The 23,672-nt window shown below is 36.4% G+C and overlaps 1 protein-coding gene across 1 annotated transcript in view; it reads left to right on the forward strand.

Annotated features, from left to right (window-relative positions):
* LOC150107006 (lysozyme-like) overlaps positions 1 to 22,044 on the forward strand; it is a 24,252-nt gene extending 2,208 nt beyond the window's left edge. Inside the window, exons 2-5 of the mRNA XM_090393538.1 lie at positions 13,849 to 13,940; positions 17,852 to 17,915; positions 21,228 to 21,303; positions 21,796 to 22,044. Of these exons, the coding sequence (XP_090249664.1) occupies positions 13,849 to 13,940; positions 17,852 to 17,915; positions 21,228 to 21,303; positions 21,796 to 21,862 (299 nt within the window). The 3' untranslated portion in view covers positions 21,863 to 22,044. The remainder of the gene's footprint in view (positions 1 to 13,848; positions 13,941 to 17,851; positions 17,916 to 21,227; positions 21,304 to 21,795) is intronic.
* Positions 22,045 to 23,672: the final 1,628 nt, after the last annotated feature.

Here is a 23,672-nt window from a genome sequence, read left to right on the forward strand (position 1 = left end):
TCATATACTTCAACAGGTGATGTGGGTGCAATATGGTCAGCACTGGTATCTGAGAGATTTAATGCATGCCTGACCTGTCTGTGGATTTTGTACAAGCGATTGATATCTAAGTTGTTATAAGAAGGTTTGCACTGTATGGCTTCTGCATCTGTGTAGACTAGGCCCTGGTTTGAGATTATGGGGGGGAACGATCTGTTTTTATTTTTGATGTTTCATAGTAACCCCCAGATAGAGTGATCAATAGGTGAGATAGAGGCTAACTTTTTATCCCAAACTTGGTTTCTATGAGTTTTAAGTGCATCTCGTACTGCTTCATTCAATCTATTATTATTATTATTATTATTATTATTATTATAAAAATCTCAATGGAGTCAAAGACTCATCGTGGGAGGTCTACTGTTATACACACAGTTTATCATACTGTGCCTTAAATATATTCACTGTCTCTGCACACACCACACTCTCGGGCAAAGCATTCCAATCACTCACCACTCTCCATGCAAAAAACCTGCTCCTCACTCCCTTATCAACGAGAATTAAATACGATTTCAAAAGACCTTGGTATCGAAATTTTAAAGATCGGCAGTGTGTTTGGACCACGATGAACAGCCTGCAGTTTACGAACGGCTCTTGCTATGTGTAGAAATTACACAGCTTTATGCAAGCATTTTGCATCGAACGATAAATATAAGGGCTTTTTAAACCTACTTTTCAATGTAGAATTTTTAAAAGATCTAGCAGTAATTATTATTATTATTATTATTACAAAAACCTCCATGGGGTCAAAGACTCATCGTGGGAGGTCCACTGTTATACACACAGTTTATCATACTGTGCCTTAAATATATTCACTGTCTCTGCACACACCACACTCTCGGGCAAAGCATTCCAATCACTCACCACTCTCCATGCAAAAAACCTACTCCTCACTCCCTTGCTCACACCCTCCTTATACAGCTTCCAAGAATGATCTCTTGTTCTCCTGCTATCCTCACCCATTCTGTGCAAAACCTCCCCGACGTTAATCTGGTAATAACCACTCAACAGCTTATATGTCTCAATCATATTCCCCCCACCTCCTTCTATCCACCAATTTCTGCAAATTGCATTTTGTCAATCTGCCTTCATACTCTACATTCCAGAGACCAGAAACCACCTTAGTCAATCGCCTCTGAACTTTTTTCAACGCAATTTCATCTTTTTGAAAACCAGGTGACCAGATCTGTGCACAGTAATCCATATGTGGCCTGATCAAAGCCTTATACAAAGGAATAATAACATCCTTACTTCTACAAGTCAATGTCCCCGAAATTTTAGGTCCTTGTCTACAATCACTCCCAGATCTCTCATTTCCTCTACCTCTTCCAAGATATTCGCACCGATTGTGTACTTTACATCCCATCTCTGCTTCCCAAATTTCAAAACCTTACATTTTGAGACATTGAATTGACATCCCCACTTATTTACCCATTCAGACAGTGTATTCAAGTCCTCTTGCAAAGCTACAACATCCACACTACTCCTGATAGCTCTGCCCAACTTTGCATCATCTGCAAACAACTGCACATCACCATTCAGACCTCTCCAGATATCATTTACATACACATTAAACAGCAATGGACCCAAAACAGACCCTTGAGGTACACCACTAGTAACTTTCCTCTTCTGCGATATCGCTCCTCCATAGACAACTCGCTGATACCTATCAGACAACCAATCTCCAATCCAGTGAACCAATATACTGTTCAGCCCCATCCGTTCCAATTTAATTACCAGCTTGTCATGTGGCAATTTATCAAACGCCTTTGCAAAATCTAAATATACCACTGTGTATGCAATACCCTTATCCAGCGCATTTGTCACTTTATTATAAAAAGTAAGCAGGTTGCTAAAGCATGATTTTCCTTTAGTAAATCCATGCTGGCCACCAAAGAGTATTTTTCTGTTGTCAACCCAATTCTGAACTTTATTCCTAACTAACTTCTCTAATACCTTGACCACAACTCCAGACACACAGACTGGTCTATAATTCAAAGCCTTACTCTTATCACCTCCCTTATGAATTGGAACAATTTTACCTTCTTTCCACTCTTTTGGAACTTGACCCAGTGAGAGACTAATGTTGAAAAGATATACAAAAGCTGTTGTTAACTCTCTGGCACATTCCCTCAAGACACGTGGTGAAATAGCATCAAGTCCCACAGCCTTATTTACATCAAGTCTATTCAATTCCTCATATACCTCCTGTTCACTTACTAACAGTTCCTCCTCCTCCTCTTCTCCCACTACTTTCAAGTTCTGCATGATGTCACATTCGCAAGAGTGAAATACCTTTAGAAATTGCTCATTAAATATCTCAACTATATCCTCCGCAGCGGTTATCATTCCTCCGTTTTCACCAATCAGTCCCATTCTACCATAATCATTCTTTCTTCTACTGGCGACATATCGAAAAAACTCCTTAGGATTTTTTTTGGCCGCTTTAGCTAACTGCTGCTCATACTACATTTTTGCTACCCTTATCAAGCTAGTCGCCTTCCTCGCCTGCTCTTTGTACTTCTCATGCAACTGGTTGTTATATATACTCATTTTGTGTTTCTTCCATAATACCTTCTTCTTCCATATTGCATACCTTATCTCTTGATTCATCCATTTTACACCCACTCTGTTTACCCTCTTGACCCTCGGAATACACTCTGATATTGCCTCCACCAAATAGTTATTGAGTATGGCCCAAGCAGCATTGATATCCTTTCCATCCAGTTCTTCTTTCCAATTTATTATCGCAAGCTGTTTCCTGAGCTTTTCGTAATTACCAGTCTTATAATTCCACATATATCCCTTTCTAACAGACGTCCTCGAATGACTGGTCACCCTGCACGTGATCACCTCATGGTCACTCTCACCAACTGGTGGAGGAGCGCGAGTGTTACGAAATCTCTTCCTAGCTCTGTTCTTCTCTCTGATCAGGTCCATAATATCCTCAGGCAAACGACCAGGCTTGGGAACAGGTTTGTGGAAGGTTGCAACCGTTATAGCGGACTTAATCTGTTGGGTGAGGCTAGTCACTGCAGATACCACATCTTCTGGTGTGCATGTACGAGGGAAAGGTCCATTTTGATCCCTATATGCTTTAGACAATCTCTTCGACGATATGCCTGAATGAGAGGGAGAAGACAAGCATTCTTGTTCTCCCAATTGCAGTAGAATTGGGTTGTGATCCGACAATAGCTCGTTTAGTGATTTAAGACTGTACTGTAGTTTAATGTCCTGCGGGATAGCTATATCCAGGAAGTCAGCAGTGCCAGACGTACTGAGATAAGTTGGTTCGGTAGCTCCAGCCACAACAGCATAGTTTGATCCTGTGTAGATTGAAAGGATGCGACCATTTTTATTGGTAGATTTACTGTTCCAATCAGGATGTTTTGAAATGAAGTCTTCAGCGATGACGACCGGTCCTTTTACTCCAAGGATGGCATCCAGATCTGAGATCAATAATGTCTTTAATGGAGGGTTATAAGCAGAAAAAATTTTAAGGTTTCGAATTGAGTTTGTGAGGACATTAATTCCTGTGATTTCGAGGTTGCTGGTTGTACGGTTGGTTATTGATTGATGACTGATATAGTTTTTGATAATTGGTGGCTGTACCTCCACCTCCATACCCAAGTCTGTCGTTTCTGTAAATCTGATACCCTCTGATTTTTAGAGTGTCAGCAGTCCTCAGGTGAGTTTCATTGATTAGAAATATATCTGGGTTGTATCTATTATTGAATTCCTGGATTTCTAACAGTTTAGTTTTGATACCGTTGGCATTCCAAGCAATAATCCTAAGAGGATTTGGGGCGATTTTTTCCTATTTATCAGAGAGTGCAGATAATATGGATTGGGTTTGCTGTAAGAATCTTTTTGTAACAGTTAGTGATGGACTTTAGTTGCTGAAATCCTGCAGCATGTTTTCAAAAGAGGTGAAAATAGCTGATAGATTTCAATATGGATTATTCAGGTTCTGGGTTTGTACTATCTATTTGGAGCGGACCACATCAGCATATGTTCTCGCTTGATGTTGAAGATTCATTTTCCTAAGGGGCTCAGTTAATGATGGGCGAGCACCTGTTGTCATGATCTCACTCTTGGAGGACTGAGAGCCTGAGCTTCAGGAACTCTCGCACTAGATGACGAGGTAGATTGAAGATTTGGATCGTTCCATCTGTTTTTGGGGTTATGTATATACCCTCTATAATTAGCAGTGTGAGGACTCCACAATTAGCGCACTTAGCGGGGTGGATTTTGGCTTGGCGCAGGTGTTTGTGTGGTGATTCTCGCCACATTTTAGGCATCAGAACAGAGCTTTGCATAGCTTCTGGGTATGGCCAAATGTTTGGCATCTGGCACTGCCCAGAAGATGCTTTCTTTCTCAGTGGTTCTGGGGTGATTTTGAGTCCAGAAATTGATTTCAGATTGTATATGTCTTTGTAAATATTATTAATTTCTACTAAGACTAAAGGCACAGGTGTCTTATTTGATCTAAACATTCTAGCGAACTTTATGGGAGGTAGATTCTGTAAGTTGAGGTCAGTAACTATTTCATTCGTGTCAATATCCTCGGAGACTCCTCGTAGGACCACTTTCAGATTTTTTTCGGTGGCAAGTGAAAATGTGTGATATTGTGTTCCTCTTGCGTCCAGCTCCTTTGTAAGATTTCTATAATCAGCCACCGTGGCGGGCTGGATTTTTATGCCCTCGTCTACATTTTTAGCATATCTATAACTTATTTGTAAATTAGCCATGATGGTTTTTGGTGTTGTCCATCTCTGCTTTTCCCTTAGGATAATCCGTGGCACCTTTTCATTGGGGAAGGCAGAGGAATCTGATATGGTAGCGTCCTCATCCATACCAACATCATTTGTTGGCTCAGCAGCGAGAGTTTTTCTCTTCTTACGAGCATGGATTTCTCCTTGATCAGAAAGGTGAGAGGTAGAGACAACTAGATTGAGTTTTTCCTCCATTTGAGGAGAGTCATCATTTTCCTCAACGTCGACGTCGGGTGAAGAACACAGGTTTAAGTAGCTGGGCCACTCCAGTTCAATTTTCTTGAGAAGTTTTTTAATAAAAGTGAGTGTCGAGTGACACTCACTTTTATTAAAATTTCACTTTTATTTCAGCCACCCTTTGTCGAATGACTCGATAATGATGTCGGAATCGACAATACTAGTAGGCCATGTTAGCCTGCACTTTTTTTGGAGTTTATTAACAAGCATAAGAGCTGGCTCTTTATCGAGCGAGCAAATCGGTGATTACATCTAGATCAGGCACGTTCATATCGATTTCTAATAACGTATTTCTAATAGCGTATGAGCGCTATTAGAAATCCCGCAGGTCTAAAGACTTCCCAGCAGAAATTTTGTAGAATATGAAATCAAAGTCTTACCTTGATATTTTTTCACAAAATCAAGAACGCTTACCTCTATAAATTTCAACATCCACAAATAAATTAGTACTTTATATATATATATATATATAAAGTCCTTATAAGGACTGGCTTAAAGGGGCAAAGCAAGAATGCTTTTCATCTTCCCCGTTATCTGTAGAGGACAGTGTAGGGATAAGGTGTTATTGAGCTATTAAAGCTCTAATCATGGCAGGAGGGTAACAGCAATAGCCGTGCCTCAGTTAAAACGTCATTGGCTACAGCATTGCATCCATTACTCTCCAAAGGTATTAATCACCGCATCTCATGGTTCATATATAAAGTCCTTACAGTCCTTATAAAGACTGGCTTAAAGGGGCGAAGCGAGAATGCTTTTCATCTTCCCCGTTATCTGTAGAGGACAGTGTAAGGATAAGGTGTTATTGCGCCATTAAAGCTCTGATCATGGCAGGAGGGTAACAGCAATAACTGACCCTCAGTTAGAATTTCAATGGCTAAAGCATTGCCATTCATTACCCTCCAAGAGTATGGTATCATCACCCATATATAAAAAGTACTAATATATATATATATATATAAGGTGTATAATGATATTAATAAAATTTCTAAAATTTCAAAATTAAACTTTTCATCTATATTAAAATTAAAATTATTAAAAGAGTTACATTTTTATTTTATATGATTCTTGAATTGAAATAAAAAATCAAGGATTGAATTATGGATTAGGTCCTGCACAAAAATCTATTGTCTTAGTTCTACTTGCTATATCAGTACAGTGAGACAGGGAACGGTCGATGTATTCCGGTAGTGTAAACAACCAGAAGGGACACCCTAAGTATTACGGCCATATCAAAGGGGCGATCAATTATTGATAGCAAACCGACTATGTGATGTAAACATTAAACGCTCGTAGAAACAATATAAGATGCAGCTGGACTGTACAGACGGATCTGACTAGGAAACAACAATGGAAAAGGCACTGTCAATACAAAATAACGTGGAGAAATAACAGAGGACAAACGCCTACCATAGTTTATGTAATAGCAAAGCGAACAGTAAAAATCAGAACCAAAATTTTAAATAAGAGTTCTAACATCTGCAGTCAATGGAAGTGACCATGGATTACGGATGGGAAAATTTAGATTTCAACTTAATAAATCAAAAAAGCAAAATAAAGAAATGCATCTCAATAAATTGAAGGTTCAATTATTACGAGAAGACAGTATAAGAATACTTTAACAAAATCGACTAAAAGAACGATTTCAAAGAAATATTATCAGAAATGAAGAAACGTATAGATTCGCATTGGAAAAATTGGAAATAAGCGTTAAAGAAGCACTGGAACAGAAACAAACTGAAAAATACAATATCTGGAACAGTGAGGAAATAAAAGTGCAATACTATACCTAAAAACTACATTTAATAAACGTTTATAAGGTAAAACTAATTTAGCCAAATATAAATAACAAGATATGACTTATAAATAAGACCCAAAAACCATCGAGGAATAAACTTATGCACCACCCTAAAAATATGTGCAAGAGTTACCAAAGAAGAATTAGAGTCAAGAATAAATTACAGTGACGGACAACAAGTATTCCATAAGGGATGATCGTATATTGATGTTTATTTTTTTTTATAAAGCAAATAACGCAAATAAACCAATATTTATGTGTTTCATTCACTTGGAGAATGCTTTCGAACAGAGTCAGATTAGAGGATGTCCTCAAGTACTATCATCAAGAAATATACAGCTGCAAGTGAATGTGTGATGTCAGAACACAAATACACAACAATACCTCTAAGGAAAGAGATCGGATAAGGTGTTTCTTTAAATCCATGTTTATTTAGCATAATCATAAGCGAAGTAATAACAGAATTTAAGAAAGAGAAATTAAATGAAATAAAAATTAAAAAAGAAAGTTCAAATTTGGTTGGATATACAGATGACGTAGCATTACTTGCAGAAGATGAAGATGATTTTCAAAAACAATTATTTAAATTTCAAGAGACAGGCAGCAGTTTTAAGTTGCAATTTTTGTCTTCTTTTTCTTCTCTTCCGTCTAAGATGGGTTGAGTCTTCTCTTGAGCAGGATCTTCCAGTCTTCTCTATTCCTTGCTGTTCGTAAAAGTTCCTTATATGTTCTGCATCCGGAGATGTTCTTTATTAATTTCAGCCAGGTAATTCTTGGTTTTCCGGGTCTTCTTTTTTCAGTTGGAAAAGCATTGATTAGGACGTTAGGAAGTCTGTCTGCGTCCATGCATACAGTGTGGCCAAACCATCTCAGTTGTTGTTTTCTAATTTTTTCTATTATTGTCTTTTTATACAATAATTTTTGTCTGACTGTGCTGTTTGTTTTCTTTTCTGTCCAACTTTTTCTATTTATTTTTCTTACGCATTTCATTTCAAATGCCAGCAATTTTTTCTCCTCTCTTTTCTTAGCCACCTTACCGGCCATTATGGATCAAATAGCATCCTCATACGCTTCGTATCAATCATATATTTCAATGTAATATCAATGGGATTACAATTTTAATATGTACTTTGCATTCATGATAAACTCGCCGTATATATACGTCCTGGCCTGTAGTGTGGTTAACTGTCTGCTCCATAGATGACTTTTGGTATAATTATTGATTCATACAATTTGATTTTGGCTTGCTTAGATATCTTGTTTGTTTTCCAGATTTTCTGTAATTTTCCCATGGTGGTCTATTCTATGTTTGATTGTTTTGAGTTCATCTATTGTTTCTGTTAGTTTTGATCCAAGGTATATGAAGTTGTCTACTTGTTCTATTTGTTCTCTTTAGGGTGGCTGAGATGGTAGTCCTGTTCCTCCTTATTTTCATCAATTTTCTCTTTTGTATATTTATTGTCATGTCACATGTTTTACAGGTTTCGTTTAGCTTGTTTATCAACCTTTGTAGTTCGTTTGGGATTCTTGTAATAAGGAAGAGATCATCCGCATATTTGATATCATTTATCAAATTGATATTATCATTACAACTTCGTCTAAATATATGTTGAATAGACATGGGGATAATGGGCATCCTTGCATCACTCCATTTTGGATCTCCATGGATTCTTTTGTTAGTGTGTCCTTTTTAATTATTGCATTTGCTTTAGATTAATATTTTATCAGAGACTGTATTATATATTTGTCTATTACTTTTTCTAGTAGAAATCTAAGATTTCTCTGTTGATGCTATCAAAAGCTTGTTAAAGTCCACAAAACAATCATATGCTGTATGGTTCTTTATGGTCTTTCCAGCTGAGCTCTGCTAGTTAGTGCAATGTGAAAAGCTGGTCTAGTATTGAATAGTTTCCTCGGGAAACCAGCTTGTTCTATGCCTATTAGTTCTTCACTGTTTTTTAATCTATTTTGTATAATTCTTACGACTATTTTATAGTTGTGGGAGAGTACATTTATTGGTCTGTAATTTCTGCAGTCTCTTTGTCTCATCTGGGATCTCTCCTGTTTGTGGTATTTTATTGACCAGGGTTGTTAAATATTCTATTGATGTGCTGCTTCCATATGACCACAGTTCAGTAGGGATAGTATCAATGCCTGGTGCTTTATTATTTTTCATCTGTTTTGTTGCGTATCTAACTTCGTCTTGTAAAATTTTTGGGTTGTCTTTATTTTCTTCTATTGTTGGCATTGTAGTTTTGTTTCCTTGGTAAAAGATAGTCTTAAAATAGTTTGACCAGATTTTTCTTATATCTTCAATATTCCCGGTTTCAATCATCTTGTTGTTATTTATCATTGTTATTCCTTTTGCTGAGAATTCTTTCGTAATTTCTCTTATAGTGTCATGGAAAACTTTTAGGGTGTTTTGTTGGTATGCTTCTTGACATTTCTTAGCTTTATCTTCTAACCATTTTTCGTTGGCTTTTTGCATAGGTTATGAACTTTATTTTTTATTTCTCTATATTTTTGCTATTCTCTTCATTGTTTTGTTGGTTTACAAGTATCTTGGCCTCTCCTTTCTCATCTATTGTAGCTGCGATTTATTGGGTTATCCACGATTTGTATATTTTGGGTTTGGTACTAGGGTGTCTTTTGAAATTTATAACACTGTTTCTTTTCCTTCTTCCCAGTATTTTCCGCTGTTCTGGAAGATAGAGGGTTTTAAATTCGAGCACATCTGTTCTAAATATCGACTTCTGCTTGAGCTATCTTTTAGTTTTGATAAGGTGATGTTTTCTTCTTTTCTGATATTGTTTTTCCTGATGGATTTTATGTTCACTTTGGCAGTTAATATTTCGTGGTCAGTGTCGAAATCAAAGTGTCTTAATGTTCGTACATTATTTACTGATCTTTTCCATTTTTTGTTTATGATGATATAGTCTATGCAGTTCTTTATATTATCACCTGGGGATCTCCATGTATATTTATTATTAGGGCTTTGATAGATCAATGTGTTTGCAACCATTAGATCGTTTGCTTTACAGAAGTGGAGTAATTGTTCTCCTCTGTCGTTAAGTTCTCCATGTCCAAATTTCTCCATCACATCTTTTTCGTGGGCTGTGAACTGTCCTATTTTAGCGTTAAAATCTCCCATCACTCTCATGAGTTCTCCATTTTCGGAATTATCTATTTCCTGTTGTAGTTCTTCATAGAAATTTTATATTTCTTCCTCTGAATGGTTACTGTCTGGTGCTTATATTTGGATTATTTTAATTGTTTGATCTTTATCTTTTGCTTGAAGTTTGGCTGTGATTATTCTAGGAGATACTAGTTTTATTTCAATTACTGAGTGTGTAAGTTTGTTCTCAATTATTAATGCCACTCCTTCTCTGTGTATGTTATCTTTTCTTTCTGAGAAGTATAGTCTTCCTTCTGGTAAATACATGAATCCATCTCCTCACCAATGTGTCTCTGATAAACCTAAAATACTCCATTTCAGTCTTTTTAAATTTTCATTGCAATTTGCCAGGTCGGTATAATGATTTTATGTTGGGGGGGGGCTACGTGTTTCACGTCCTTGGCTGATCACATTGCTGATTTCTCACCTACTATATGTGGTCTTCGAGTAGACGCGTCGCCTGCCCCGTACACAGTAGCACTCTCTCGGTTTGTAGACTTTCTTCGGATGCAAATATCCACAGAGAAATCCAAAACACTGGCAACTGCAAAAGAACCAGTCAGATGTAAATTTAATGTAAATGGGAAAATACTCGAAAAAATAAGGAATGCACCGAGGTACTGTAGACGCAACAAGCTAAAGCTTAAAGCAAGACGAAGAATTTGCTATTGGTACACGTTGTCCGCATAGCGAATTAACGTTTTTGAGTTAAATTTCGGTTTAGAATTTTACTAGGCACTATTTCAAAAAGCTTCAGAAAACAAAGGCTGGAATTTGGGTTCACGGGATTTTATTTGGTTTCTTTGAAGTGTAGCTATTTCTCAAATGCTTTTGTAATGGCAGTTCGTGTTATTGGCGGCTTTTCAAGTATTCTGCAGTAGAGTTTTGATGAATTTCCATTTCCGATTTTGTATTACGAGATCGAAGGTTCTTATTCCTACTCAGTCCTGCAGAAAATGAGAGCATTTGTCAATTGCACTGCTCTTATTATATTTTGTTTGAAAACAGAAGTTTTGCGATAATTCAGTCAAAGCGTGTTGGGCGTCTTCTTTTCCAGCGTTGTGAAGAGTCTCGGTAAAGAGTGCATAATTTGTGGCTAATTTCTCCGATCGGTATTTCCAGAATGCATTCAGGAGTAGCATCATACGTCTGTTGTTTCGTCTGAGGTGGCGTTTGAAACATAAGATGATTCAGAAAGAGGTGGTTCCGTTTTAATGGAAAGCCAGGCCCTTTTCTTCATTCTTTTGAGCGGTTTACAAAGTTGCTTACTCACCCGAGTATACAGTGGAATATCCCACACAGAGTTCAGACAGTTTTCTCTAAAGGAAAAGGCGTGATTGTCTTTGTAAATGTGAATGTCCCAAAAACATATTCCACAACTCTATCAGCTCTCCAGTTGATTGAACACTAATAATCTCCTGAGCAAAAAGGTTTGTCGTATGTTGTTCCTTTTACAAGGACATTTTCAGTGGTTGTAATGTTGTAATGTTGGTTGTAGACGCCTAGGTGCTGTATAGTTGGTTCATTTGACCAATTACATTTGAATGGAGATTCGTTTTTAGTTGTAGAAAAATGCATAGTGATAGAATAGCTTAAAGTGACAGTACTCTAACTGCTTTAAAATGTAATTGGTTCCCATCATAAAACCACTGAATAGACATTAACCAATTTAAGTATTGACAATTTCTTTTTTATAGGAATCTAATCTATGAAAAGTTATAAACTTTTATTATATTAATCTTAATACCGCGACCGAGGTTGAATATCTGTATCCTGGCTGAAGAGATCAAACTTGGAATATTTTCTAGCTACTTCAGGTGTCAGCATAGTTATATGGACTTATGAAGTTCTGGACTCTCGTGCTGATTTCAAGATCCTCTCTTTGAGTGTATTGCAGGGCAGTGGCGCACTCAGAATTTAATCTTGGAGGGGGCCGAGCGCTCAGGATTTAACCTTTGGGGGGGGAGCCGAGTTGATAGACGTTTTGCGAATACACACTACACATCGCATACGACCTATAACTGAGCATCTGCAGTGATCGCTAATTCATAAGTAGCACACAACATAAATAAAAAAAGTGAATTTTAATTAGGAAAAGATTTTTGGAAATTTTTCTAGTGTTTTTTCCTTTTCTTTGGGGGGTTCCTGGGCCCCTAGCCCCCCCCCCCTGGGTGCGCCACTGTTGCAGGGCACTCTAGTAACATGGCTACACACCAGAGAATGACTTCTCGAATCCTAAGGTTTGGAATTGGATAGCAAAGAATATCGTTTGGGACTTAGTCGTGTTCTGGTCCTACATGTTGGACCATAGTAAGTAACACAGATTTCAGTGCAAAGTTCGGGAAAAAAATAAAAATAACAAATGTTGGACATGATCAATAAGCATATTTGGGCTCTCTTACTGATAATGACACATCCTAAAAAATCTTACACTTATACTGGCTAAGATTCATATTGGACAATTTTAATCCATCGCTCAAAAGAAGTATTCATAGTTTGTATGTAAAAGACCCATTGACATTATTGTCTAAATTGTTTTCTCTAGGTTTTTACTAAATCACAAGCAGGGTTATTTAGTAATGGTATCCCTGCACCTGGACGATATTTTTCCAATTAAAACCATGCAGGAAACGTCCTAAGGTTTTTACTATGGTTTGCTAACTGTAATGTTTGTGAATGATGAATCACTTTTAAAGACAATAAAGGCAAAATATATTTCGAACTAGATAATTAATCAAGACAAAGATATTACCCAAAAAGACAAACATCAGTTTAAAGAGAGAGAGAAAGAGAGAGAGAGAGAAATTAATAAACGTTGGATAAATTAACTCGTCTTCTCAAGCAAAACTTCAGGACCCGTTTATAACATCAAATCAGGTTTTACACTCAATTATTAATACTCGAACGTGGTACCTTCTCAAGGATTGGCCTAGTATTGCACGAGATAAGTGCATTATTTCAATTAGGATTTTCCCATCTTTATAGAAATTGTCAGGAGAATCTTCCGATCAGACAATCCGTGTTTCCGTTTAAAAAGGAACGAGAATATCAATATTAATGTTTTCTTTCACTTTATTAAGACATCTGATGCTTGTGTTTACACAGTTGTATTTTTAAGCCTGAAATTGGAGTTGCGCGACTGTCGATTCAACTCTGTCGGGTTTTTTCCATCTTTCTTCCTGGTTGGTGTGTCATCAACTGTCAAGTTGCGAGTGGAGACAAAAATTGCACATTCAGGCGGTATTTATATATCGATGTAGACACGGAGGTCAGTCAGTAGAAAGGCGAGAGGAGTAACATTGCACCTTCCACTGTAGTAAATTAAGAACATCATATTATGTCTCCCAAGTACGTTGTGTTGTGTCTTTTGGGACTTTCCATTCTGGTATCGGGAAAAAAGTTTTCTCCATGTCAGTTGGCTAAAACGTTCGCATCGTCTGGCTTCAAAAGGTCCCTGATCCCTGATTGTAAGTATATTTCTTTAACGTTTCCAAGTAACTTCTTATCTATATCTTATCATAATTGTTGTGTGTGATTCTGTGGTTGCTTTCAGATTGTTTTTATTTTTCGCATTTTTCCTAACTCACTTCAGTTATAAAAACTGCAAACATCAAATAATTCAATGATTATTCAGAACTACTGTAACTTTTCGAAACCTGGAAAACAATTAATCTTTTAGTTTTATTTATGTCTTTTTCATTTAACCATATACAGTCCATGTATTAATGTTTATGTTTAAGAATTAAAAACTTAGCTTTAACAACTTCAAATTCTTTGAATTTGGTAAATTCCTAAATAGAGCAATTTTTTCATTTATTTTTTATTTTCAGTTGTTTGTCTGGTAAAGCACGAAAGTAATTTCAATTCAAGGGCCCTTTCGCGTCGAAACGGAGATGGAAGCCGGGACCACGGATTGTTTCAGGTATTTATTCTTCACTGTTACCTGTAGGTTTATGGGATTTTTTCTTTATCTAAAAATGAAATTTGCAGATAAAGAAAATTAAGTATATTAAGAAACTCTACTTTCTCTCTGGAAAGTAGAGATTTTAGCCTCGAAGAACACGTCATTCCAGTGATCCAAATGCTGCGACACTTTACAGGAATACATTGTGAGTCAAATGGAAGCAATACCTGAGAGAGAGAGAGAGAGAGAGAGAGAGAGAAAGAGAGAGAAAACACATTTCGAAAATTCACCACTAGGGGAGTTGTAAACACCTTATGTATAGAATAAGCGTACCACGCAACTCGGCAAGTGCCTAGAAGGTTCAAAAAGGTGGATATTTCTTTCATTCTGATTGTTAATAACGTCAACAGTGATGGCACTAACCTTTCCCCAACGTGCTTTGCTCGTGAAGCTGTACTACCTAAACATTGCAATGCTGTTGCTGCATTTCGTGAATTTCGTCGCCTGAACAAATGTCGACAAGGTTCACTATCTCCGTCTGCCCTGCGACGAATATTTATTCGTTTTGAATAAACGAGACCGTTAGGAGTGACGTCTATCACAGGTCGCAAACTAATCAGTTTACAACAAGTGAATGAAGTTTTTATTGCCGTTGTGGAAAGCAGGCGATCAATAACATCAATAGTTCCTGCAGTGCACGTACTCTATCAAGGATGCATTTTCTGCCTTACACAACTTTTATTGGAAAATACTACACAAAATATCTGCATTTCTACCCATTCAAGATAACCCTGAAATAGGAGTTGCGTCAGTATGACTTTGAAAGTGGATTGAGATTCGCTTTAACATTTCCTGCTCAAATGGAGTTGAACGTTGCGTAGTCGTGAATGATTTTGTTGAGAGATGAGGCTCACTTTCACCTGAACAAACCATGGACACCCACAATTGCCGAGTAGGGGCTACAGAAAACATGCATGCAATCCATCAAATTCTTTGCATTCATCTAGGTGCGAGATTGCAGCTTCATTCATCACTGGACCATTTTTCTTTGAGGTCATTCGTCAGACCGGTGCTATGACCTGCTCAGTTACTGCCGAGATGTATCGCGATATGATAAACAATTTTGTTGTGCCACAGCTACAGCAGCGCTTGTTCATGCATACATCGTCGAACCGAACAGGAGGTTCTTCGAGAAATTTAACGGAATCCAGAGTGATCAGAAGTGCGTTTCCCACTGCATGCCGTCTCGTTCAAGTGATCTGACCCCCTGTGACTTCTGGATCTAGGGATTTCTTAAAGACATTGGGATCATCATGATAACTTGCTAGCGCCGAAGGATAACATAATGCAGCACGTGCGCAACATCCGTTCCGACCAGCTGCGTTCTGCCTTTGAATCCACTGTGCAATGGATGCAATTTGTGGCATGTCAAGAGGGTCAGCACCTTGATCAGTGCAGCCCGTGAATGCATAATGGCAGTAAATAAAACTATGTTATTTATACTTGTATCGCTTTCTTCCTTCTCACACACACAAAAAAATACAGCGTCTTCTACTGGTAAATTTTGGGGCTTTTTGGTTTCTCGGATATTGCTTCCGCATGACGCACAATGTATTCTGCAAAATTTCGCTGCATTTGGATCACTAGTTGGCGCTTCCCAAAGCCATAAATAGGGATACTTAAAATTTTGATTACTCTGTATATATATATATACAGGGTGTTCGGGATAAATTTGACATATTTATAATTAATTATATTTTTCCGTGAGTTACATGTATTAACACACACTTCTCTTCATTTAAAAGTTTGGACCCTTCTTCATTCACATACAAGATGTCAGAAAGGATGGATAGCTGGAACCCACCTGAATCATGGAAGAGAATAACTTGTATCATGATGATTCGTGCCCGCCATCAAAATAAGGATATTACGACTGCTGCCCAATGCTCCCTGAATACAGTAAAAACAATCAGGCATGAACTAGAGACTTGCAATGGTGACTACGAAGATGTAGCAAGAAGAAAGATCCCTAGCAGACGATCTGATTGCGTTCGTACAGCAGAATTCCTCGCAAATCTGCAGGAACAGGTGTTGAAGAACCCTGACATTGGAATTCGGGCTTTGTTCGTGGAGTTGCTAACTGTAGTCAAGCCCTGGATAACAAGGGTAGGCAATGGTAGGCCGTATGTATGGCAGCAGGATTCGGCCCCTTGCCACACCTCTGGGAAAAGTCAAAAATGGTTGTCTGAAAATTTCTACGACTTCACCAGTCCAAATGTTTGGCCTCCAAACTCCCCAGACCTTAACCCCATGGATTATTTTGTATGGGGCGCAGTTGAAAAAGACACCAATCGCACTTCCAGTAATACAAAAGCCCGGTTAATGGATAAAATTAAAACAGTTTTTGCGGCCCTTCCCAGGGAGACTGTAGCATCAGCTTGTTCGAGTTCCGAAGCATAATTGAAGCTGTGATCGATGCTAATGGTGGTTATTTTGAGTAAATCTTGTTGATAGTATTGTAATTAACTCTGCCTGTAATGTTTTTTGTCAATTCATTAAATTTAATAGATACAAAGAAGATTTTCTTTTTCCTTACGAAACTGTCAAATTTATCCCGAACACCCTGTATATATATATATATATATATATGTGTGTGTATATATATATATGTGTGTGCTTCCCTCACTCCTGGACACTAGGGTTTTTCACTTCAGACCTCAGAAAAATCAACCGAATAACTCACACTCTTTTAAACAATACCACGATTGTTAAGGTTTCGACATTACGAGGAAGCGAAGTATTCTGTACTCATGTCCAAAATGCATTCTGGGGTGTCGATACTTTCAAAAGTATTATATGAAATTGTGAATTCATACCTGTAATTTAGTCATCACTCTGATGAAATTTTCCCTCTCTTTAATGCTTAGCAATGTAACATCACGCGGCCCGTTCTACTTTTGAATGATCAATTGTTGGTATTCCACCTTGTTCAAAACTATTCCTATGTAGCCACTGAAGATAGGCTGTTAGTTTCCGACTGAAATATTGGAAAATATTAAAATATTCTTGTGTTTACGTGTCTATAATGCCTAAAGGTAGTCACAGCCATGAGATTGATTAATGGCTTAGGAAAGGAATCGGAACATGGATTAAGGCTAAACGACCTTAGCCTACTCCCTTTGAGAAATAAACACGCATCAGAGGACATTTATCGAAATAACAAATATCATTTCGAAATGAGGAGCCTCCGTAGCTCAGTCAGTATAGACGAAACCCCTTTGGTCAGAAAGACCTGGATTCGATTCCTGTCAGTGACGTAAGGAACCGTTATCTAGTTTCTTTCGACTAAAGGTGAGTTACCCGGTCTCTGGAGGGTTTTTCCACCAGGTAACTAGGATTTTTCATGCCTCAAAACAGGCAAACCAGTCCTGTGAGCACACACGGCTACGGCCATAAATATACTTACGGCAAGGAAGGCAACGGGAAACCACCTTGCTCATACTCATTTCCCTAGTATGGTGGCATAAAGCTACCCTCACCAGCCACATGGCTGAAAGAATAGAATTGAAATTTCGAAATAAAATGAACATACTTAGGATGAGAACATAATGAAGGTTATCCTTCATTATATTCTTGTAAAAAATTTTTGTAGAAACAAAACAAAACAAATACTTTTGGAACGGGTCAACTAGTTGTCAACTACATATAGGAATTCACTTTGAGTCTCTGTTAAATTCAAGACATCGGTGGTGTTCTTGAATCCTTTCTTCAGTCTGATCTGAAGACACCACATTGATTAATCTAGTGCGATTAATTTGCTGCTCCTTAATCAAAGATTATGAGAGATTATGTAATTTACTCTCCATTACAATATACAGGATTTACTCAACAGGGTGTGTAAGTATTTTATCTTGTAATTTTTTTTCCAGATTAATGACCGATATTGGTGTTCACCCCCAGGCCCTCACAATGACTGCAATGTGAAGTGTACTGGTAAGTGGCACCTGCTGGATTTTTGTATTTTTTTTTAAAGTGCAGTTTAATAAATTAAAGCACATACTTTTGAATACTAAAGCATAGCTTCTGTTTTCTTTTATACTCCCCACGCACCACTAAACCTAAACCTAATACAACCAAATAAGGGGAAGGGGGAAGAAATGAATTACAATTAGACTTAATATTTAACATTAAGCAGTTAAAGATGTCCACACAGTTATAAATCTAAAATTACTTTGTATTAGTAGTATATTATCAGTACATGAAACAAACAAACAAAAAAAAACAGATTATATTGTGTGTGTGTGTGTGTGTGTGTGTGTGTGTGTGTGTGTGTGTGTGTGTGTGCGCGTGCGCGTATTGTTCACAGACGCACCTTGTAAAGATTATGTTGCTTTAACTGTTTTTTTTTTCTTTCTTTTTCTTTTCGTATGCTGCTTACATATAAATATAAATAAAAGAAAAAAGCCAATTTTCAGATGAATCAAATTTGTTACTGGTTTACATAAAACCATTTTTCATTATGTTTTAATTGAAATTGAAATTTTTTTCGGCTAGATGGGTGAGACAAGAATGCTTTTCATATTCCTCGTTATCTGCGGAAAAAAATGTATGGATGGGGTGTTATTGAGCTATACGCTCTGATCTAATGATCATGCCTAGGTAAAAGCAATAGCCGAGCCTCAGTTAAAACTTCATTGGCTACAGCATTGCCATCTGTTACCCTCCGGAATTCTAATGTATTAATGAAAAACTCATTATGTATCAATAAGTTATTGTGTTTGTGATTAGAAATATATATAGACGTTAGCACAAGAATAAAGTTTAATTTGCCAAATATTTCACTGAAGATGGTCTCTAATATTCAGACCGAAATATTTGGCAAATTAAACATTATTCTTGTGCTAACGTGTATATATATTTCTAATCATTATGTCACAAGTATCGTTAAAAAACCAAATATTGTGTTTCTGTAATGGAAAAGGTGTGTGAATATATTATAATTAAATTTTATTTAACTCTCCTGAATTTGTTTCTTCAAATAACCTTTTTATCCTTATTTGTAATGACGGTTTATTATTCTTATTTTATTGTGAAGTTAAAAATGAAGTAAGAATACTATTTAAGCAAATACAGCTTCGAAAATACATAAAATATTGGACCTTTTCCGGTACTAATGATTTCATATCCAGCTATTTGGAATTAAATGATTATGATGGTCAAAAAGCTGTGATTGCTCCTCAATACTGCAGCATTCTCTGCTTAAGTCTAAGACCTACAGCAATCAGGCATTGACATTCTTTCCATTAACTACAGCGAAATCTGGTAAAAGGAGATCTTTAACCTTTTTTCTCCACGAACTTCCACAGCTGAATACTGACAATAACATTTTGTTTAGTGACCTAAGTAAAGTTCCAAGGATATCTCAACAGGAGAGATCTTGATTGGAAAATTAAAAATGTCGCCATCCAGTAAATGCCTTCAAACAGAGGTACTTTAATATGGGAGATCCAATCTGTGACATCTGCTACCGGTTGGAAAGAGTAGAACATGCATTCTACAGCTGCCCAACAATGGAAAAATTGTTGGCAATTACATTACTTGCAACAGAACGGTATCCGAAGAGTTCATCGAAAAGGCAATTCATCGAAAGACAATTCATCGAAAAGGCAATTCATCGCAAATGCAATTCATCGAAAAAACAGTTCACCGAAATTTTGAAAGTTTCGAAATGTTATGAGAAAATTGATCCATTTAGAACAAAACCTGAACCATGAATAAGGAGATTACAATGCTACTTTCATAGGGGAAAAATTATAGAACAATATGGTTCTTATAGTCTTTCTTGTCCGATAACTGTTTCATGTCTGTTCATGGGACTGATTTGCCTGTTTCCGGAAGAAAAGCCCAGCCGTATCTATATTATGCCTGCTAACTTACCTTTATCAGAACAGGACTGATAAAAATTATGCGTAAATGGGATCCAACTACTCAGGTCTTTCTAACTAAACGGCTTCGTTTTTACCGACTGAACTATGCGGACTTCATTATTACTATTGTTGCTAGTAGTAATATGCGACTTCAATACAGCAATTATGGGATGAATTTTACTCAGATTCGCTATTTGAAACTTTTACAAGAAAATGTCGAACCCTTCCAGTTTTCAGTTCAGCTATATTCGGGGCAACAAAGAAATAATGTGTCCAAATTCTGTACTGTATTACAAAAACTCTCTGCCTTAAAAGACTTAGTAGAAGTTGTTTACAAGAAGCTGTCTGCATGGTTCAGTTTTTGTTCTAAATGGATTACTTTTACCATAACATTATCGAAAATTTAAAAATTTCGGTGAATTGTTTTTCGATGAATTGTTCATTAGATGAATTTCCTTTTCGATGAATTGTCTTTCGATGAATTCCCTTTTCGATGAATTTTCCTGTAACCAACAGAGCAGTTTTCTTTCTTTTTTCTTTTTCAGTACTCCCAGCTGTCAGCAATGGGAGGAGAATTTGGATTTTTGTAATTAATGAGATATATACCATTTATGGAAAGTTAGGAAAATATGGATTTGAAAACCAGCAATATGACAAACAAATGTTTTACAATATCGGAATATGGATATTTTATTGTTCACTTAGATTTTTGTATTTAGAAAGAAACATTCTTGGAGATACCAGAAATTTGGTGATTGATTGAGACCTCCCACAGTATGCAATATTCACCAGAGCGAGATAAAAGTCTGTTTGTTTTTACAACGAGAGATTTTTTAAATGGTTCCATCCTCTTAATTCACTGTGACCTTACGGTCACTGCAGCGATGACTGGAAGAGCAATCCCAAGCAGAGGAGTCTATCTCATCGCTGGTTTGTAGTTTGGTTGTTGTTCCACTATATGAGACTGGTGAAAAAGGAAAAGTAATAACTTTTCGCTAAATGATGATTAAAAAAGATCAGGCCTTTTTTACTCATACTCATTCTATCTTTCATAATGCTTTTCTTTCTCCTATTACTATCAGGCTCTCTTGTTCTCCTATATTAACTATTCTAGGCCTATAATAAAAGCCATTTTACATATTCACATGAAAAATACATTAAGTAAAATTATTCAATTGGAATTTTTCATAATAAAACTTTCCAACCTGCTATTCGCGAACATGTCATCACTGCCATTATGTTGGTTGAATGATTTCTATAATGTTTGTGTGATATGTTCACAAAAAAAGTTCGTTCACATCAAATATTTTTGATTAAGGGTTATGTTTGAAATCAGTGATATTTTAAAATATTTTACTACCATTTTATTGTTCTGCAGATCTTCGCAATGACAATATTGATGACGATATGAAATGCGCAAAGAAAATTTACGGCCGGCATGGGTTTTCCGCATGGTGAGTGATAACGTTCATATTTAAGTGAGGCTTAGAATTTTTATTGATGAATACAGGAGATTCAACACACTTTCCACTGTTTTTAAGAGCAAATATAGAAGTAATAGAATACTGAGGGAACTCAGTATTATTTTCATTTCTGAGAAAAAATGGATTAACATCAGTAAGGAGACTCTATCTTAATACACCGGATCAGCGTATTTAGTCATAACTATGCATACTTTGTTTTTCTCTGAATAATTCGGCTTAAGCTCTTTGACCCAATGATAGCATTTAATCGCCATAATCCTTTGTTGATGTTCTAAATCCAAGATGCTGCATTTTGATAAATTTAATATATACCATTCAGAGAATAAAAGCAGTTCGAAAGAATAATATACTAGCTTCACAGACTTAGTCGATTTGGACATAATTTCATTATTTTACTGTTTATTCTTTTTCATGTTTAAGTAGTTTGACCATTTGGTCTTACTTCCTATTTTTACTTCTTAGGTATGCCTGGATTAGCAACTGTAAAGGGAAGAACGTCAAGCACTATGTGAAAGGATGCAGATACTGAACTCTTGATACATGGTTTTGTTTCCATAGTTACAGATGACATCCATACTTACAACATTTGCTACCAGAGGTCACTCAGTTATATATGGCAATCATAATCTTAATATTTGTGATTATTTAAATTAAGTGGATATCGAATCCCACATTATTTCTTAGCCGAATGAGAAAGTCAAAGATAGGATATCTAAGAGTTTCATGGCGAATATAGAAATTATAAAAGCTCAGCAAGTCCAAGCGCAAGCCAACACCTGGTAGTCCAATGATAGGGAAACTCGTAGTGAAGGTGGAGCAAGTTCGATCACTGTCTTTAATATTTTCCCATAATGTAAAATAAAACACAACTCCTAGGAGATGTATGCTGTTATACATTATGAGAGAAGGTCACCTTCTCTCATAATATACATCTCCTAGGAGTTATGTTTTATTTTACATTATGGGAAAATACTAAGGACAGTGATCGGCACTTGCTCCACCTTTCTACGAGTTGCCCTAGCATTGTACTACCAGGTGTTGGCTTACGCTTTGACTCGCCGAACGTTCGTAGTTTTTCCGGTAGAAATCTATCTAAGAGTTTCATGCCGAATGAAACTCTTAGATAGATTTCCTATCTTTGACTTTCTTATTCGGCTAAGAAATAATGTAGGATTCGATATCCACTTAATTTGAATAATTTTACTTCGCCGAAGTGAAGCCTGTTAGCTCTTATCTCAGTAATTAATATTTGTCATTTTATAATAACATTTTAACCTTAATACATGAGAATTATATACCATGTTTATTCTTTTTTTATATTTTATTGGTAGTGAAGTTTGGAGGCTTTATTGTGTTTGCTAATGTAATGGACTTCCTAAATAAAATATATTTTGTAATAAATGAACATGTTTTGTGTTTATCATTTTACTGATAACTCTTTGGTTGATATTTCCTTTATTTTGGTATTTGACCGTTTGTTACATAATTTTCTTTTAACTATATAGTTCTTTATAAATAAGTAGGAGATAGCCATTAGCGGAGGTAGCATGCACACACTTTCTTGAACACACACGCACACAAAAATGCATAATTTTTATAATTGAGAATTTGAAAAATTTCAACGTTGATGGCTATAAGTCTTCAACCTTTCTAAAATAAGATTCCTTATTTTAGAAAGCAGATAAACTTCTAAGAAATCACTACATACATAGAACAAGAATATATAACAATTATAATAATGAAACTTTCTTATGCAGTTCTTCATGCAAAATATATCCTACAAGTTCTTTTGAAATGCCTATAGTTTCAGCAATTTCACGCACTTTGACTCGTCAGTCATCCAATACCATACCGTGCACTTAATCAATGATTTCTGGTGTTGTTACACTTTTTGGGCGTCCTTCACGTGGATCATCTTCAAGGCTGATACGGCCACGTTTAAACTCGGCAGCCCATTTCTTAATTGTCGAAAACGAAGGAGAAGAGTGTCCATAAACGTTTTTGAACTTCGAATGAATTTCATTTGGCGTTAAATCTTCTTTTAAAAAGAATTTTATAACACTTTTGCTTCCGACAGCTTTAAAACAAACTACTTGATAGAATGACTTCAAATTTCCCATGGATACTTATGACAGGCATACTAACTTAGAAAAAGAAAAATCTTGCCGATAGTGTTGCCATCTATGGTCGAACCTGAGAACGTTTCAGACCATCATAATACTCTTGTTAAAACTAAAACGTTTTCCTTCATTTAATATTGTATGATAATCAAGCACAAAAATGTTCATTGCATAAAACTATACAGCAATTGCTTTGCATTGATCATTTATCTGTCTGTC

This window comes from Typopeltis vanoorti, chromosome 5 (assembly GCF_054136105.1).
Source record: "Typopeltis vanoorti isolate ZY-2024b chromosome 5, IOZ_Tvanoo_1.0, whole genome shotgun sequence".
NCBI lineage: Eukaryota > Metazoa > Arthropoda > Arachnida > Uropygi > Thelyphonidae > Typopeltis > Typopeltis vanoorti.